Source organism: Oreochromis aureus, linkage group 18, assembly GCF_013358895.1.
Source record: "Oreochromis aureus strain Israel breed Guangdong linkage group 18, ZZ_aureus, whole genome shotgun sequence".
Classification (NCBI taxonomy): Eukaryota; Metazoa; Chordata; class Actinopteri; order Cichliformes; family Cichlidae; genus Oreochromis; species Oreochromis aureus.
In genome coordinates, this window is record NC_052959.1 from 7557847 (window position 1) to 7576583 (window position 18737).

Consider the following 18737-nt stretch of genomic DNA (forward strand, 5'->3'; position numbering starts at 1 on the left):
AGCCCCTTTTCATGCCACTGGTAGATGGTCTTTTTCAGCTTTATCTCTAGCTTGCCCTTTAAAATCACCACCAGCCACTTTAAATACCTAGGTATTAATATTCCCAGAAACCGTAAGTTACTATTTAAAATGAACTTTTAGGACCTTATTCATACTATTAAAGCTAAGATACATAAATGGACACTCTCCCACTTTCTTTAATTGGAATTGTCAATATAATTAAAATGGTGGTACTTCCTAAATTTATTCATCTCTTCGAAAACATACCCATCTTTCTCAGGTCATCATTTTTTAAAACTATTGATTCTATCATTATGTCTTTTATCTGGGCAGATAAACCCCATAGAACTGCAAAGGCACACTTGCAGAAGCCCACATCTGAGGGTAGATTAGGCCTCCCAGTTTTCAGGCACTAATTTTGGGCTTGCAAAGCCAGAACGTGGGTTTTCTGGAATAATATTTTAGCTTTTCCTGCTGTTCAGAAGAGATGTATAGAGGCACACAATGCTAAATCCATTTTTGGTACATCACTTAATGCTATTCTGCTTTCTAAGCCAAACATACCTACCAAACTTCTTAGTAAAGATTTTGTCCTAGGTCATTCTCTTAGGATCTTAAAGCACGTTAGGGGTGCTTTGTGCCTTCCAGACCTATCCATTTTTGCCCCCATAACTCATAACCTTTCTTTTTTACCTGGCTTGATGGATCCGGTGTATAAGCATTGGTCAGAATTAGGTCTTCACGCTATTAAGGACCTCTACATAGACAATTGTTTTGCTTCATTTGCTCAGTTGCAATCAAAATTTATGTTTGCCTCTGCTCATTTATTTTGATACTTACAAATCAGGAATTTTGTTAAACAGTCTTTCTCCCATTTGGATCAGCCCCCTGCTCACAGTGACTTCTATGATTATTTGATTAAAAATCACACTTATAAACACCTAATAAGCCAGTTTACTACACTTTTTACAGTTACAGCACCAACATCAAGGATGCTTGGGTAAAGGACATGGAAGTAGACATAGTGGACGCTTTATGGGTCACTGGGTAGAAGAAGATTAAAGAATGCTCTGTTAATGCCAGATTACAATTTATACAGTTCAAAGTGCTTCATCGTTTGCATTTCTCTAAAACAAAGTTAGGCAGGAGTTTTCCGTCCGTTTCCTCATTGTGTGACAAAATGCAAAGCAATGGAAGGAACCCTTGGCCACCTTTTCTGGTCCTGCCCTACACTCAGGAGTTTCTGGGCAGAGATGTTTAATATATATAACCTGATTTATAACTTAAAATTAAAGCCTGATGGTATACTTGCAGTGCTAGGCTGCTCCCTAACCTCATTGGCACTTTGACATCCTCTTCAGAAAGCCTTAATGTTTGGTATGATTGTAGCTAAAAGACTTATTCTTAGAGCCTGGAAATCACCATCTCCTCTCTTGTTTAGGCTCTGGTTATGTGAGAGGATTGCATGTTTGTATATTGAAGAGGTTCGTTATCGTCTGGCTGACATGCACTTTAAATTTGTTGAAATCTGGGGCTCTTTTCTGAATCATATTAACAGGGATTCAACACAATCTTTAACCCATTTGACTGCACTTTGTGTTTATGTGAAACTGCACTTCTGCCGTACCCTAATTCCTTCCTGGACTTGTTCCCCACATCTTTTGGACTCGGTGAACTCTCTGTTGCCCTTTTTAACTTCACACAGAAGATCATCTTCTTCGGACACTAGCATTTTTCTTGAACTTTTGATTTGAACTGGCTAACCGGCGTTTTTTCCCCCCTTGTTTTCCTGTTCTGGGTTTGTTTTTTTGTTTTTGTCTTTCTTGCTGTGCTTGGATGTTATTGATTTTTAAATTTTGTTTCCTTTGTGTGGTGTGATTTTATGTAATCTTGCCCTTAAAGTCTTATAAATAAACATAAAGAAAATTTCCAAAACGCTTAGCTATGTCTCTAATAAAACCTCTGTAACTTTGCTCTGCCTCACTTCAGCAGCATCAGGTAATGTTCATATCTTGATTCATGGTTTTTGTTCTACTGCAGAATATTTTCAAGGGAGTTATCGGCTATAAAAAGCCAGGCCTGGCTTTTATAACATATTTTTTTGTGTTTTATCCTCAGTTACGTCGACACAAAGGCATCTGCTGTTATGTTTACACCAATTCAAATAGAGTTGAATTGGGACCTAGTGAATCGGAATCGAATCGATTTTAGAAATCAGTGACGATACCCAGCCCTACTCACAAAGCCTTAAACTCTCTTTAATACTGTGCTCCAAGTTTTAGTGTGGGCTTGTTTTATGTTCCCCATGTTGTTATTCAGAGAAGGCAGAAGTGGGCAGCTGTGAAAAGGTTTTTTTCCTGGAACTGTGGAAGCAGGGTGGGGTCTGGAGGAATCTCTCTCACACACACCCACACCCACACCGCAGACAGCGAGGCCTGACATTGGCTGCTTTTTCACTCATTTTCAGTCCAATTCTTGTATCTAACCTAAGGAATGATTTTCCATTAGTATTTTTAGACAATTTACTGTTAGCAGCCTGCTCCAAAAGTACATTTCTTCAAATTTATTGGATGCATGGTGTACTGTGTGTCCTTATAGAATTGAACAGAAGAGGATGTAGTGGGCCTTTAAAAATTAACTACAGCAGGTGAACAGTATATTAAAGTCAAGTCCCTAATAACTATGAAGAAAATCTAGCAAAGACCTGACAAAGGACCTGATAGATCTGGCCCTTCAGTTTATCCAGCTACTGTTCACTGAAGCCTCAGCAGAAAAGGTCTTAGTGGAAGGGTGGCTGCCAGAACCAATTCTTAAAGAAGGGAAGTGGGGAGAATGGGTTGAGGCATGCCAGATTACACAAGAACTGCAATGAAATCAGTCCAGGTCTTAAGCATGGACGGATCCAAATTCTAAATTTTTGGTTCAAATGATGAGTTATTCTTATATAACGCTTTTTTCTTCTTTGAGCGCTCAAAGTGCTTTATACAACCTGCCCCATTCACCCGTGGTTTTCACTGTGAACAGAGGTCAAGAGAGGTACAACATTGGTCTATATGATGTATCTCTGTCATGGGTTGAAGGTGCATTTTAACCAGTACCTTATATAACCTATTGCACCTCCTTTACCTGTAATGTTTATTTTTGGCAGTTGCTCCTAGGTAAAGGGTGCTGTAAGAGTCAATCATTCTCTGTGAACACTAAATATTACAAAGAATAAATATTTTTATTTCATGACAAAAAAAAACAAACAAACATGTCTTTCCTAAAAAAAGAAAAAAGATTGCATTTCATTTGAGGTAAAAAGCACTATAGGCCCAAGGAAGATTGTTTTTCACCTCAGAATCATACAATTTTTTATAGTTTGGAAAACCAAATAAAGCCATATTTATATTTGAGAAATGACACAAAAATAGAATGACCACTGTACCATTTTATTTGCCACTATTGATAATTTTTCTTCAGTTCATAATTATAAAATCACATTTATCAACACAAAACCACACACAGTGTGAACTGTAATGTGAATCCGGGGTGTGTAGACTTGCAGTGTTGTATTAGGTCACAGTCGGGTCATACAAATTTGAGGACGAGCTTCTTGGTGAGAGTGTATTTGGGCTGCGGCATTTGTTTGTGGGATAAAAACTCTCCTTTGCTGACCTCCCTGTTCACACGTGTCAGGACAGTGAGAATATCGTCCATCTCCTGGCTGCAAGGACAACATGTGAAATAAAATGATACATCTTGGATAGTTGGAAAATTTTAACAAAACACCCAACTCATGTCAACACCATGTCTGAAAGCACCAAAAGCAGGCAGACAGAAATGTACAGAGATTTGATGCCTTTGATTCGTCTTCCCTGATGACTTTTGAGCCTCAGAAAATGGGGACTTTGTGTAAAAATGAGTGTAATTTTGAGTTAAATAGTTAAAACTGCTTTTTGTAAAACCCATTGAATGATAGCTCAAGGTCTTCACTTCAGTCACATCACAATTGTTTAAAAAAAATTTATTGAGGCATTCTACAGAGGCAAAACTACTAAATTTGTGTCTTTGTCCATAATTCTATGGACCTAACTGTATGTAATAGAGATTACATTTTTAAAAAATCTACTTTGTAGGAAACTACTGTATTATAACGTTCCCATATGACAGTAGTGTGGTCTGCCAAAAAGAAACTAATCACTTTAACTCACCTTTCCGCTGCTATTTTCAGCTGCCTGCACAGCTCCTGGATGTAGATAGATCCTGTGAGTGTGTTTCGAAATGACCTGAACTCCTCCACAGTGGCCATGCCCATCAGAAAGTCTGCTAGTTCAGGCGATGCCATTCCAGGGTTTGAGGCATTGGCTTGCCATGCTTCGTTTTGGTTCTCATTCTCTCCCGGCCCCAAGCTGCTGGGATAGTATCCTCTCTGGGATTCATCACCTTGACAGGCTTGAATGAAGAAGAGTTTGGGTTTCCCTTCCAAGGCTGGGGCTTGGCTATTTGTAAAGGGGTGTGTCAGCTCTTTCAGGAGCACCCTTTCCCCATCAGTGCCAAAAACACACCCCTTTTCTCCATGTGAAAGCACGCATACCACCTTAAATCAGAGGCAGACATATGATTTATTATGTATACTAACACTACTGCTAACACTGTCAATGTAGCTACTGTTACGATCACAGACACATGCACTACAATGGTGACATTTTCAGAAATGTGCTGATCCCAGCAAGACCTTTTTGAGAAGACTGATACCACACATCTGTACAGTAAATGTGAAACAATAGCTGGTTCATTAACTAAGGAAAACAAATTACATGTAATAATGATAAGTTATGATTTTATGGTTAAGTATTTGCAGGTTACGTTTCTGGTTTTAGCCTCAGAGCTTGCTGCTTGTATTCTGTATGGCTGTGATGCCAATCTTTTCAGATAACTCTTATTTAAAACAAAATTTCAAAATAAGTGTAAATATATAAAATGTATGAAGTACTACAACTCTGAAGGTGTGTGACTACGCACCAAGGCATCATGATTTGTAAAATCATTCCTGCGAAGATGATCTAATTCCTTCTTCATCTGATCTGCAGTAAAGTTGTTGTGTATCTTCACTTTAAAACCTAAGTCAGTGAACACTTCTGTCAGAGTATCTGTGTCAGACAGAAAAGAAGCAAAAAAAAGGATTATAAGTAGATTACATGGTCATGGCATACGTATATGTGCATTAATTGGTTTAGTAGCTTCCAGTAGCTTCCAGATAAAACAGTCATACATAAATCAGGTCATGTGACTGTTTAAAGGCAAGAACTGTACCTGCATCCTTCTGAGTACCTCTTCGATTATTCAGACCTCCTGTGAAGATTTCATTGTTGAAGACCACGCACAAACCACGGGGGATACGAGTCAGTGTGTAGTATTCTGACTACAGGACACAAACACAGCAAACAGGCCGATCATAAATGTTACTGATGTGACAACAGAATGAATGAAAGCATGAGAGCCTGTGAATGGATTACCTGATCAGTGATTAGTTGTGGGTAAGTGTTAACACTCTCTCTTCCATCTAAAAAACATTACAACAATGTAAACTTGTATATTAGTTATGATTATGAAAAGAATAATAAAAACATGAGAGTGACTACAGGAAGTTTAACAAATAATAATCATAAATACATTTTAATAGAGATACTTACAGTTGGGCTGAGTTTCAGTTATGGACAGTGGCTCATGGGTCCTCTGTGGGAATAAAACACAGCAGTCAGCAAACTGACAAACGCAAACATTAACTGCTCAGAAACACACATTTACAGACACACATATACCTCTATATCCACGCTGACATCAGGAGGTAACGTGAACTGCTGCCACGGCTGACGGACCCCTGTACCAATCACAATCATTTGATGGTGTTACCAACATATACAACTTCCACATGTATGTATATTTACATGTGCTGGTATATGGAAGTGGATCCTATACTTTGTGTGTAGTTCTCTAAAATAATTGCCAGTTCTTGATCCAACTCTTGGAGTGCTTCATGTAGTGAAGCAACATCTGTCTCTGATAGTAAATTAGCCTTTTCCATTTCTGCAAACACATCCAGCGCTGTCTGGAATTAAAAGAGAGGAAGATCTTAGTTCACAGAGGCTGTTTGTGGGACAGTCATCATCTGTGGTGCCATTAAATCTACAACTCTGCATTTGATGCAAATGGAAACAAAGCCCAGAAAAAAATACTTGGAGGAAATATCTATTGAATTTAATGAAAATACAAAACAGTGAGATTCTGTATTACAGAAATTTAACCAAAGTGATAAACATTTTTATTTACAAATAATTGAATTTAGAAGTGTACTTGTGGGATTCCACAGGGTTCAGTGCTCGGCCCTAAACTGTTCAAACGGTATACATACACATTTATATTGGTCTGGGGAAAAAAGGGAAGCAGTGTTTCAGTACAGTTTAAAGACAATTGAAAGTTCTTTTCTACATGACACAGAAATGACTGTTTGGGTTTAAATTCTAAGAAATAAATGTGTCAATTGTCAGAGAAAATACTGGTAGCTCATTGCATCGTTGCACAGACTGGCCTGTAAATAGGAAACTATTTTGTGTGGACACCCGGTAAAAAACAAAACAAAAAACAAAATCAAAAACTTTCTATATTTAATATTAAAAAAACAGGAACTTTTCTGTAAGTGATTTTTTTTATAACGTAATTAATGTGGTGTAGTAGGTGTGTTGATATGTAGATGTTGATGTAATAATAAGGTTTACCTGCAGGGGGCACTGTATTTAAGAAAGCTCATGAATGCCAACAGGGGAGCACATAAAAAACACAAGACTGGTCTTTGGTGTTGCACAATGATGATAATAAAATGTTTGGAGCAGTAGCTCGCAAAGCACAAGCGGATGCTGTGTTATTTTTAACAAGCACTACGAAGACAACACAGTACACAACACAGGTCATTAGAGAGATGTTTATGGGTAGGAAAACCTGAAAATTATATTTAGGCCATGCTTCACATTTTTTTAAAGCTGCCCAATGGGCAGGATTGGAGTCTTTTGTCAGACTGATTCTGGACCTCAGGCCTTATGTTTGACACCCCTGTACAACATCATAAAAGTTAGAGGCGATATCATGTGTTTGCTGATATATTCATTTCAGAATTTATATATAAAAAAACAAACAGGAGAAACACCCTTCACCATATAACAATTGCTGATGTTGTATAGTTTGTTCAGCACAAGGTACTCTAGTTCTATGTTAGTTACACACATGTTGGGAATGCTTTAAACACAACAATCAGCTGATCCGAGCAAAGTTGGGTAGAGTGTAAACAAGTAATCCATGACTTCTTATAAAAAAGTAGATAAATCTGATATGTTTTTAGTAAGGACTGTAGATAACTAACATTTTATACATAACATTTATGTATAAATGCTATGGAAATCTGTTTATGTTTCATGTGTCTGGAAAAAAAAATCCGCATTGGTTGGACTCTACTGCATGCAAAAATAAACAAATCCAGTTTTTCTGCTTTTACTTTTTTTTCTTTAGAAGAAAACTATTGAGAATCGCTTATTTTAAGCCAACCAACACACTTTCAGTAAACTACATGCTTTTATGATATCACTGATCTGAACTTTGCAATGATGATGTACAAAGCACAAAATAATAAACTGTATTCGGAGGCTGGTAGTTTCCACAAGCCGCTGTAAACAGTACTCAATCTATTTGACAGAAGATTACGTTTATGTTGAAGGTAAAATTACCAGTGAGCTACTCTCAGCAAATATAGAAAGTGTGTTCTTTACTGTGCCGTGCATACAGAATGAAAAGTCATTATATGCTGATCACAGTGAAGACAATTTAACTGTAAACTGTACAGCTAGCCTTTGATGTTCAGTAGAAAGTTTTCCACTCAAAAGCAGAAATGAAAAGGTGGATTGGTGTGTTCTCACCTTGGACAATTCTATTCGTCTCCTGCCCAGCTTGTCATACAGTAGAAACTTCAGTCTTTCAAAGTTCTCCAAAGTCAAGTCATTGTATATAGAATACAGAGTCTTCCTGAGGGTCAGAGAAAAACTTTTGATATATTACTGTTCCTGTACTGCATGCTGTACTATTAAAATCAAAAACTGAAAGCTTTTACCTGTAGTCTGACAGGACAGGACTAGCATCTGTTTCCTCTGGTGGTCTGCTGTCTGTCTCCAGGTCCCTGAGGAGATCTGCTCGATGGATGGTGTCGAGCAGCTGCCTGAGGAAGGCATCATTTTGCAGAAGACCTTTTTCCTCTAATCTCAAGAACAAGTCTTTCCCATCCTTAATCTGTAGGAGAAAAAAACCCACTCTTAAACGTGAACATCCTAGGGCATCATACTGTCAGCGTGTTATTTAAAACATATTTAGACAAACATGCTAATAATACAAGTGTAAACACAGTACAAAATATGCAGTGCTCACGTTCTCCAGACGTCTCTTGGAGACGAAATCACGACATAAGAAGCAAAGTTCTGCCACTTCAGAAGAGTCTAGGCCCTCATCTATTTTGGACAAAGTCCGCCTGTCCATCATGGCTTGGTCCTCAGCTCACAGCGATCTGCAGCTTTTATTGCTACCAGAAAACAAGTGTGCATGTTTTGATGGAGCAAGCATTGAAGCAGCTTTAAATGAATGATTAAAGATCACGGCTAGAATGTTAAAATGATGACAATAGTAATAATAATACCACATCATACATTAGGGCTGCCACGATTAGTCGACTATTCACAATTACATTGACTATCAAAATCGTCGACGACTAATTTAATAGTCGACGCGTCGTTTGAAGCTTTGTAAGATCCCAAAAGACGCAGGAATAAGTAGTAGGATTTAAGAGTGTAATAACGGACTGAAACAGAAGATGGCAGCACTGCATGTACAAGGATGCCAGCTGCCGTTAAACCCCGAAGAAGAAGAATCAGTGTCCGGTATCGTAGCTGTGTCCAAATTCAGGAACCGCGTCCTCCTGTGCCCGCATTTGTAGGCCGATTACGTTACAGCGACACGACAAAGACTGTCCAAATTCGTAGACTCCGACAAATGCGGCCGACAAATGCGCCCTTCATTTCCCCAGATTTGAAGGATGGGTCGGGTGTATACTTCGTGGCCCAACCTATCCCATAATTCATAGCGCTGCCCAGCTCAGTTTCCAACAATGGCAGCAGCTAGTTAGTTTTAATATTACTCTTATTGCTCTTTCTGGGTCACAAAATAAACGTTTAACATATTTTCAGGCGAGAATGTAGCTGTGTAAACTTCAAATATCTGCTTGGTTTATCAAGACACCACATATTTTCAAAAGCGCTCCGACGTTTTCGGAAACGTCTGTTACCCACCAGCTCGATAGCTAGCCGGGGTTCAAGGCTCACTAGAGCCGGTGAGAACACCGGACTCCCGGCAAGTCGTTTTCAAACCCACCGCTGTCTTTTGCTACTCAGGTTAAACATGATATATAAGTCACTTAGATAACTTAAAAATGTTATTGTTTGCCTTTTTTCAGTATTTTATTTGTTCCTGATTAAATCGGTTTGGCTGAGATTAAAGTTATAGTTTTTACACAGCTGAATAAACGTCAAGCAGACAACTGATTATCAGAAGTGTGAGATGCTCGAGAACATACTCCGGTGTCCTGTTATATTTTAGATAGTAAGGAGCAGACGGCTGAGTTTATTAAACTCCACAGAAACAATCTGCAAATTTCATTAAAATTTAATAAACTATCATCTTGTCTTTATTTTTAGCTAGCACATACCTTAAACACTTAAAGCTGTAAGCTAATGATAGTTATATAAGAGCAGATGCATGCTGGTGCAATAAGCTGTACGTTTTAAGTCCAATGGATGCATGATCTGATTAGTCGACTAATCGCAAAAATAATCGGTGACTAGTCGACTATCAAAATAATCGTTTGTGGCAGCCCTATCATACATGATAAGATGCCATTAATGCCCTATGTAAAAGCACTGCTATACTGTATGTTTTTACAGGGAAACACAGTAAGATGACTGCTGATCTGTTTATAGAGTACCTTGTCTTCCATCACTGACCTTCTTTCAACAGCGACTTATTATCTTGTTCGTTATTAAATGGCACAGAGCTTTGGTTGTTAGGCCACATCATCTCTGACCATCCAAACAAACAAACACCTACAACATTTAAATGTTATTGAAAGCTTCCTATCAAAACCTGCTTATTAAATTAGGTATTTGTGTGGCAGCTTACATGTGACGTGCTGTCCTTCAGACCTTCACTGTTCACTTTATTTCAAGTTATTTTGACCTTTCAATGCATTTCTTGTACTGAATAAGTTGCTATAGTAATCCTGTAGTCCCATTAAAAGACATCTACGTGATACAGGGGAGTAATTTCCATGGGGGTAAGGGGGGTTATGCCCCCCCCACAGTAATCAGACCCAACCAATATAACCCCCCCAATAAAATTATGAATTATCTTGCATAAATAGGCTGTTGGTTTTCTTTACTCATTTCAGGTATTACCAGCAAAATAGTTGCATGCTTAGTCATCTGGGAATTTACCCAGATTTATATATTTAATTAGAGAGAGATCTTGACCTCCCCCAATGTTTACCACAAAGTTACGCCGATGACGTGATACGACACAGTGACGTGACGTCACTACCCCCTCCCTCAAGTTTTGTTTGTCTTGACAAAAACGAAAATTAAAAAAGTTTTAAGTCCGTGTTAGATTACGTGGCCCAGAGTTAACAGTTTCCATCAGGTGAACTAAATTACGACGCTGAAACTTACCGCTGCTGTCTCTCGCTGTTAGCTTACAGCTCTGAAGCGAAAAAGGTGCCTCTTCTTAAATGCGAGGAAAACAACCCTTTAAGCAAATGTAAAAAACTTTGTGGGAGTGAAAAAAATGCCGAAATATGTTTCAGTGGTTTTTATTTCTCTTTTCTGTTAGAATCGCAGGTTATCTTTCGTTTTCAGAGCAAGCCGCCGCACGTAATATTGTCACTGGATGTGACGTCGCTTGTATGGGAAGTTGAAGTTAAGTGTCGGGTGCTGGGTAGAAGATTTTTAAAAATAAAAGCCATATTCACACAAAAACTATACCTTCCATGAGATGACCAAGATATTTGTCGCTTCACACTTGGCTACGTGAGTGTACTAAACTCAACTCCAGCGAATGCTGGCACGTCTTTCACAATAAAATCCGTTTGTTTAGCATTGTAGACTTTTATTTTGAAAACACGTGCTTTTCTTATATACTACTGAAACTGAAAAAAAAAACCTATTTCTCTCTCTTACTGGAAAGATCACAAAGTCTGACGTTTGAACGTTTGTGTTGCTCTCCACCAAAATGTCCACAGATACAACTAATAATCAGTCACTCAGTTACTTTCTAAATGTGAGTGAAGGTTATTCTCATTAACAAACTTGATGAAGATGAAGTTTATAAAGAGACAGTTTATGAGCATGACTAGAGGGACTGGGGTTCCTGGTCTGCCTCTGCAGGATGATGAGAGGCAAAAGGGGTGAAGTACTCTCTGGCAAACAGGAAGACGTCGTCTGGTTTCCTCAACAACAGCAACTGTAGGAAGTCAGATATTAGTGCTCGAATCTCTGGATGCTGTCTCAAGTATGACGAGTGGTCGGCCTTTAGCTCTTCCTACCAAAACAAGAAATACATTCATTTTCTGCTCAGATTGTCAGTAGAGTAATGGGAGTCTAACATTAATCTCCTGTTGCACATGACCAGCTACCTTTCTGTCCAGGAACTTAGAACGCATCTGCATGTCTTCCTCCCACACAAGGGGGATCTTCTTGAAATTTACTGTAAAATTACAAATACACAAGTATCACTGAATCTTTCATTGGAATAATGTCTGTTGTGTGTGAATGTGTGTGTGTGGGATGTGTGTAACCTTTTTCTGTCTTTGATGGCAACTCTAGAAGTCTCATGGTGACCGGTGACCCCACCTGAACTCTGCTCACCAGATGCCTGATCAGAGAATATAAGAGTCAAATTAAAAGCACTAGTTTAACACATAACAACAATAATAGCACTTCCTTGTTATTCAGAAACCGCTTGAGTTAAACCTGAAAGTCCCCATGTATCACCAATATGCCCATGTAAGTATGTAAAGTAAGTAAAATTTTATTTGTATAGCACCTTTCAAGACAAAAATCACAAAGTGCTTCACAAAAAAGCTAAAACATAAAAACACATTATGTTGTTATGGGATCAAGGTCAATCAGGGGTCAAAATTTGGGGTGTTTAGCGTGTTCTTTCACATACAAAAATCAGATATGTCCTATTCCATAGGTATGTGTACACTTTATGGGAACCTTTCCCTACAATTGATCATAAACACACCTGAACGATGTTATGTTTTCATAAGGCTTCAAAAAACTCTACAAATATTTAATCACACGTGACAGCTTAACACAAGGTCTGATGAGCAGAGGAGTTTTGCAGTGCTTTACTTTCAGCCCAAAGTAAGAACAGTACTTTAAAAGAACACTGCTTTGTAATGCATGTCATTATAACTACAATATCTTCAACCAGATATAAAGATGCATACTAACACATCACAATGGATTCACTAACACAGTCCAAGTGTAGGATGATGGAGAGCTACAGATATTGAGCTTACCCATCATCCAGGAAGTAGCACTGCCAGGTACTGGGGCTGCCCTCCATGGACTGAATAATCCTCTCCATCCCAAATACATCCAGGACCTCAGCCCTGACCTCCAGCTGCCTCTGACCCAGCTCTCTCTGAGCACAGAAGAGGCCACAATCAGAGCTCAGTACTCAAACAAGTTACTGATGGACCAGGATGTCTTACACAGGTGTAAAGACTTACAAAGGAAGTGTGGATGATGTGTAATCCTGGGTCTAAGGAGACAAACGCCATGTTTTTTGGCATCTTCTTCCTCAGAGCGATGAGGCGCATCAGCAGCAAGCTGGAGCCCTCAGTTACCAGCCCTCTCAGGACAGTCATGGGATAGGACATGCTCTCCTCTGTCACCTCCTGTACACACATGCACACACACAAAAAAAATTACAACATGCAGTAAATGCGCAACAGTAAGTAATGATTTTGTAAATACTGGACTAACTCTTGCAAAGAGAGCATGGAAGTTGCTCTGAATGACTGTGGTACTGTTTCATTAATATATTAGTGAGTTGACCCATAAAGCAGTGGTTATCTGACCTCTCCCACAGTCGTAACCTTATGGATCACCATCTTCCCGTCACGCTGCACCATGTGACACCTCTTGTCCACACTGTGGCCCTCGAGCTGAGGAGAGAAGCATTGAAGCAAATCAAAAGTGCAATATTTCCACTTAATGCATCTGCTGAGCTGAGTGAATGTGAAAAGAAACAGCCCGGAAAGAATTCAGCGACTCACCTTGACATATTCATGGTGATCTTCCTCCAGCACCTCCAGGTCAGTCGTTAGGTAGGCTTAAACAGAGTAAAGGGTATGAAGAGAAATACTAACAACAGGAAATAACAGATCAGTTTGTCCTAGCAGCCTCTGCCTGCTCTCACCTGTCACTGCTGTCCCACAGGGGCAGTCATCAATGGCTCCGTGGCTCTGAGCATGCAGCATCATGCATGGCTGCTCTCTCCGGGCAAACTCCACCGTCACACTAAACTCCCCCAGCTCTCTGCCCCCCTCTGATACAGTCACCAGCGAGTCTGCAAACACACACTTCTGCAGCTCAGCAGGCTCTGAGAAGCGAAGGGACACAGAAGGTAAAGCCAAAGTGGGCAGATTCAAATATTTGTAATGATCTCACGGGTTTTTGCTTTTCAGGTAGTTTTGGACTTAGCTGTTTCCTACGGACCATATTAGCCTAAATTGGATGCGAACTCACCAATGCCGGACATGAACGTGACAGCTTCGTCAGAGGCTTTCAGCTCCTGTCGGTGTTCAGGTCCTTCAGTCCCCGCTGAATAACCCACAGCAGTCTGTTCACCCAGCGGGGCTTCCATCTTTAAGGCAGCCTGAAAAGTGTGTGGGAGCAACTTCACAGGACACTCGTCTGCCTCGACAGGCAGTCTGTCTGGGTCATTTTATGCAAAGTCTTATCCCACACTTTTCCTGCGTAGTTTTTTTTTCTGCTACGGAAGGGAAGCTGATGACCGAATCTCTGTTGGCATGGCAACGACGCTGCAGTACCGTAAAGACAATTGTATGTGTGCATCGTAGGCTGACTATGCACCACCAAATCTAGAGGAAGGAATTATACAAAAATAGAGGCACTATTATAATAAATATATACACAAGCTAATAAAAACAAAGAACACTGATTTACTATTCCCCTTAAAACCCAGCAATTCATTTTTGTGAATGAATATACTTATTTAAGTCTGAGATCTTTACATCAAGCAAAAATTATGCAACACAATATATAATAGTGAATTCAGATCATAATTCTGATTGCAAAAGCTGCTAGACAGAACGATCTTAAAAACAAAAGTCCTACTGTACTGTCAGGAGGACATCCTGGGCCACATTTGTGGGGGTCAGTCTAACAGACAACATGCTTGCTTTTCAAAATGATGGCCATTTCACGTTATAGCAACAAGGGAGCTTAAGTGATTTTTTTGTAGATATTATGTTTCTGTTGCTAAAAGTCAAGTTTTTTTTCATTCAATATTCTTTGCAATTCTTATTTTGAACTTAGTAGGATTTCAGAAATGTACAGTAAACCTATCCCACTTAACCTTAAACAAATGTTTGATTCAGTGTCCTTTGTAGTGGACAGCAAGACTCCCACATTTTCAACCTGTGTCCAACCTGTCAGGAAGCAGAGGGCTGAGTGATATAGCGTTTTTTAAATTCTGGATTTCACTCAGTAAGACTTGCATATAGGATAAGGTGGAGGAGTGCAGGGAGGTGAGAGTCAGAGGGCATACCAGCTTTTGAGGAGCCTGAGAAGGGAGCCACTGTCACTTATGGACCAGCATGTAACCAAAGGTGTTTTTTTGGCTCTACCTGTTCTTTCTTTATGGATTCAATTTCAACCCTATTAACACTGGGTTGAAAGACTAACAATAAACATGAAAACAGGGCAACTCTGTCTATAACCACCATGACTGGAGGATCACTTATGACATCAGTGATCAGACAGCCAGGTTTTTGAAAGTGTCAAAGCACACAAACCACAGGGAGATGCTCATCTCTGCAGGCAGCCCAAACATTTATAAGCTGCATATCATACATTAATATCTATGACATGACTTGAATCTGGATATATTCAGTGCTATTTATAGCGATTTCAATGTGTATAGACAGACTGTTACTTTCCAGCACTGCCCAGATGACTTCAATGTGTGATCAGGGGATCAGACGATAGAAGGCCAGTGCAGACGTTTCCTACAGCGCTTACACAATACCTATTAACCATAATAGACTTCAGCTGTGGTCTCTTTGCTCCAGCACAGACTACTCAAACGCGGGGATGTCCTTCTCTGAACTTCACCTTCCTTTTTTTAATCAAGTATTTCCCTTCATCTAACAGTTTTAACAAGTTCAGAGATCCAAATGAAAAAAAAAAAACAGAACAAAATGAGGGACAGAAGAAAATAAACATTTTTGAAAAAAGGTTTTGCTGGAACATGTTTCTTTCAACCACATATAGTAGCCATGGTAATCTTTCAGGATGTGTGGAGGGAGAAATCAAGCCAAACAGTTCTGAAGCAAACTGATGTATTCTGACGGATTTAAAAGACATTATAACAAGTTAAATGTAACATTTTTATTGTGACTATCAGGAGAGTGTTGTGAGATCTATTGTTTGAAAAAAAAAACCCCTTTTTGATTGATTAAGTAATGTTACTAGGTTTAAGAATGTAAAGGTTCAGTTTAGGAAAAGCACCCGTAAAGCTTTACTGCAGCCCATGTAAAAACCTCCCAACACAAATAAAAATGTTTTTCTCACCAGTTGTGTTCCCAGTCTGAGATTTATTCTTTGATATAAAACTGTTACAGTATAAAATGCAACACCTCAATGCGAGATTAAGATTTAGAAAAATAAAAGATTTAAAATGATGAAAGCAAGTGGGAAAATATAAAGGAAACATTTTAAGAAAGATAATAAGTAACTCTGAGTTAATCATACATCCCTAGTTGCACAGTAAGGTGTGCTGTATTTCCATGATGACTTCAGCTGTGCTGAGGTGGCAGCACAAGTTTCTTTCTCAGGGTGAATCTCACTTCAGGCATCTGCTTGGCTACACCAGGCAACGAGGAGCCCTCTCTATGTGCTACATCATCGTTCACATAGTGGAGGATGGAGACGATGTCCTCGCCTCTAAGAGCATTTATAGAGATACAAAAACATGTTGATATCACTGTCAGGGTCAGTGTGCAGATGTGTTTGGTGATTTTAAAACAGTTACCTGGGACAGCGCTCCTTCAGCTGCTCACAAAGAGACTGAACGAACCAGCTTCCATCGAATATATGTCTAAGTGCAGCATGATCTTCAACAGTGGCCATGGCAACCAGAACATCAGCTTCCTCGGGGATCGTCAATGGTGAAGTATCATCATCAGTCTCCATATCGTTCAACTGCACTCCACACTGTATCTTACCTCCTTGGCAGGCCTGGATCAGGAACACTTTGGGCTTGCTGGTGAGGACTGACTGGTCACACCCCCTGAACTTTCTGGTAATTTCTTTAATGGAGAGGGGGTTCCTGTCAGCTCCCAAAACTACACCCTTTTTTCCGTGACTCAGAATAGAGCAGATGAAAGCATCACCGTGCTCAAGAACCTGCTGAGGATCAACAAAGCTGCTGCCATCCCACTCTTTAAGTTTGAACTTCTGCAGCTGAGACATGTCTGCCAAGGAAGCGACACACGTCAGTGCCTGATCCATCTGATCCTTGGTCAGGTCTTTACACATCAGCACTCTGAAGCCCAGCCAGCTGAACACCTCTGCCAAACTTTCTGCAAAATAAAATCAGAGAAAAATATTTAAGCAAAAGATACTAACATAAAAACAAAAACAAAACAATAAAACAAAACAAACAAAAAAGCACCTCTGAAACTTACGGGCGTCTTTATCTGTTCCTCTTCTCTGTGAACCATCCCAGAAGTTCTCATTGTTTATGATCACACAGAGGCCGACGGGCCGGTTGTTGATTTGATAAACCTCCTGAAGGTTGGACACCGACATTTTAAATGTGTTACTACAGGCTGCGTAACCACAGAATTTCATCTACATATCTGCCTCAAGCGATGTCACATACAAGTGTAGGAGGCTGTTTCTGCATCAGCATCTCACCTTTGACATATTCCCATCTTGTGGCAGAACATGTGAGGGGAAAGACAATAAAACTGAGGTAAACAACCAAACACAACAGTAGACGCAGCGTTTCTATACAGTGTTACGTGTGTGTTACCATGCTGACATGAAGACACTTGGACAGGATCGGATAAAAGGGGTCTGTAAGTCAGCTGTAAACTCGCCAGCTGAGGGAAAGTTTCTTTAATGGCGCCATCGGTTTGCAGGAGGTTCAGGAAGTCTTTGCATGTTTCTTCTCCTTTATTCATGATCTTATCCACGAGCTCAGTGACGTGTGTCTCCACGTTTGCGTTGTTGATGCTTTTAAGATTGTTGTACTCCCGCTGAGTGATCAGCTTATTCTGATGCACTTTGTTGAGAATTAGCCAGTAGTCTCCGGACAGAATGTCATGAATGGCTGTTTTATTGCTCCTTATTGCATTTTGGGCCGACATGCTGAATCTGCGCAAAGGAAAGAGTCAGAGCTGATCCTAAACACTACTGTCTATGAGAAGGAAGTGGTTTACTACAGCTTACTATCGTACTAATAACTGCACATTATATTACATTACATAAAACGTAATTCTCTTACGGTCAGCTGGAACTCCTCTCTTCTTGAAAACGAGACCGCGCTTCTTCCTTATCAAATGTCAACCGTCAGAACAAAACTATCCCGCCTTTTGAGAACAAGAGACTCTCAGATCCTGTAATAACGACTACACACTGTACAAAAGTGCCCTCTACTTCTCGACAGCAGGAACAACAGGTTTACAGCCTTTGGTGTAGCACTGAGAAAAAGCTGTGCTGCAGCACGCCTGGCCGCAGCAGGCAGACATCACAGCACCACATGACTATGCAAAAATGTGTGTGCCCATGTAGGATCTTTGAATTGTAAATAATGATATAAAAATTCTCAAAAGCTGCATTTTAAGCACCAAATTTTGTGAGTACATTGTGTATACCATAATAATTTCTTTGGAGAAGGCAGAGCCCTTGTACATATAAGATAAGATAACCTTTATTAGTCCCACACGTGGGAAATTTGTTTTGTCACAGCAGAAAGTGGACAATGCAAAGTTATATAGCAAAGATTAGAGAACACTGGAGTACAATAAGAATAAGATACTGTACACAACTGTACAGAATAGAATAGAATAAAATAAAACAGTATTAGTGGATGTTCGCTGTCTCATCCTGGACTGTGGTGCTGACACTCACCAGTCCCTGGCCTCCTTCCTTCCGCTTAGCGTACAGTCTCAGGGTGCTGGACTTGGGGTGAAAACCGTCATGCATGGTCAGGAGCTTCCTTGTCTTGATGTCAGTGGCTTCTATCTCCTCCTTTGGCCAACTTATTATCCCAGCAGGGTGAGTGTCCAGTGTGCGAGGGGTCCTTGATGATGATACTGGCTTTCTGCTGAAGTCTGCCAGTATAAATGT

The 18737-nt window shown here is 39.8% G+C and overlaps 3 protein-coding genes across 3 annotated transcripts; all 3 read right to left on the minus strand.

Moving 5' to 3' along the window:
* Window positions 1–3538: 3538 nt before the first annotated feature.
* On the minus strand, window positions 3539–11001 carry LOC116321534 (caspase-8-like). Its single transcript, XM_039602482.1, has 12 exons — window positions 10794–11001; window positions 8449–8599; window positions 8138–8313; window positions 7947–8052; window positions 5962–6091; window positions 5805–5863; window positions 5676–5718; window positions 5499–5545; window positions 5296–5404; window positions 5005–5132; window positions 4194–4579; window positions 3539–3706 (listed from the first exon to the last, which is right to left on the minus strand). The coding sequence occupies exons 2-12, from the start codon at window positions 8557–8559 to the stop codon at window positions 3571–3573; spliced, it is 1431 nt and encodes a 476-aa protein (XP_039458416.1). The 5' UTR covers window positions 8560–8599; window positions 10794–11001; the 3' UTR covers window positions 3539–3570.
* Window positions 11002–11217: 216 nt separating this feature from the next.
* On the minus strand, window positions 11218–14269 carry LOC116321531 (ciliogenesis associated TTC17 interacting protein). The gene is made up of 9 exons (XM_039602483.1): window positions 13884–14269; window positions 13555–13737; window positions 13412–13467; window positions 13214–13300; window positions 12863–13030; window positions 12650–12774; window positions 11918–11994; window positions 11756–11826; window positions 11218–11661 (listed from the first exon to the last, which is right to left on the minus strand). The coding sequence occupies exons 1-9, from the start codon at window positions 13999–14001 to the stop codon at window positions 11473–11475; spliced, it is 1074 nt and encodes a 357-aa protein (XP_039458417.1). The 5' UTR covers window positions 14002–14269; the 3' UTR covers window positions 11218–11472.
* Window positions 14270–15933: 1664 nt separating this feature from the next.
* On the minus strand, window positions 15934–18036 carry LOC116321530 (caspase-8-like). Its single transcript, XM_031741397.2, has 6 exons — window positions 17893–18036; window positions 17419–17762; window positions 17301–17317; window positions 17069–17171; window positions 16414–16963; window positions 15934–16325 (listed from the first exon to the last, which is right to left on the minus strand). The coding sequence occupies exons 2-6, from the start codon at window positions 17753–17755 to the stop codon at window positions 16178–16180; spliced, it is 1155 nt and encodes a 384-aa protein (XP_031597257.1). The 5' UTR covers window positions 17756–17762; window positions 17893–18036; the 3' UTR covers window positions 15934–16177.
* Between the last annotated feature and the right edge of the window lie 701 nt (window positions 18037–18737).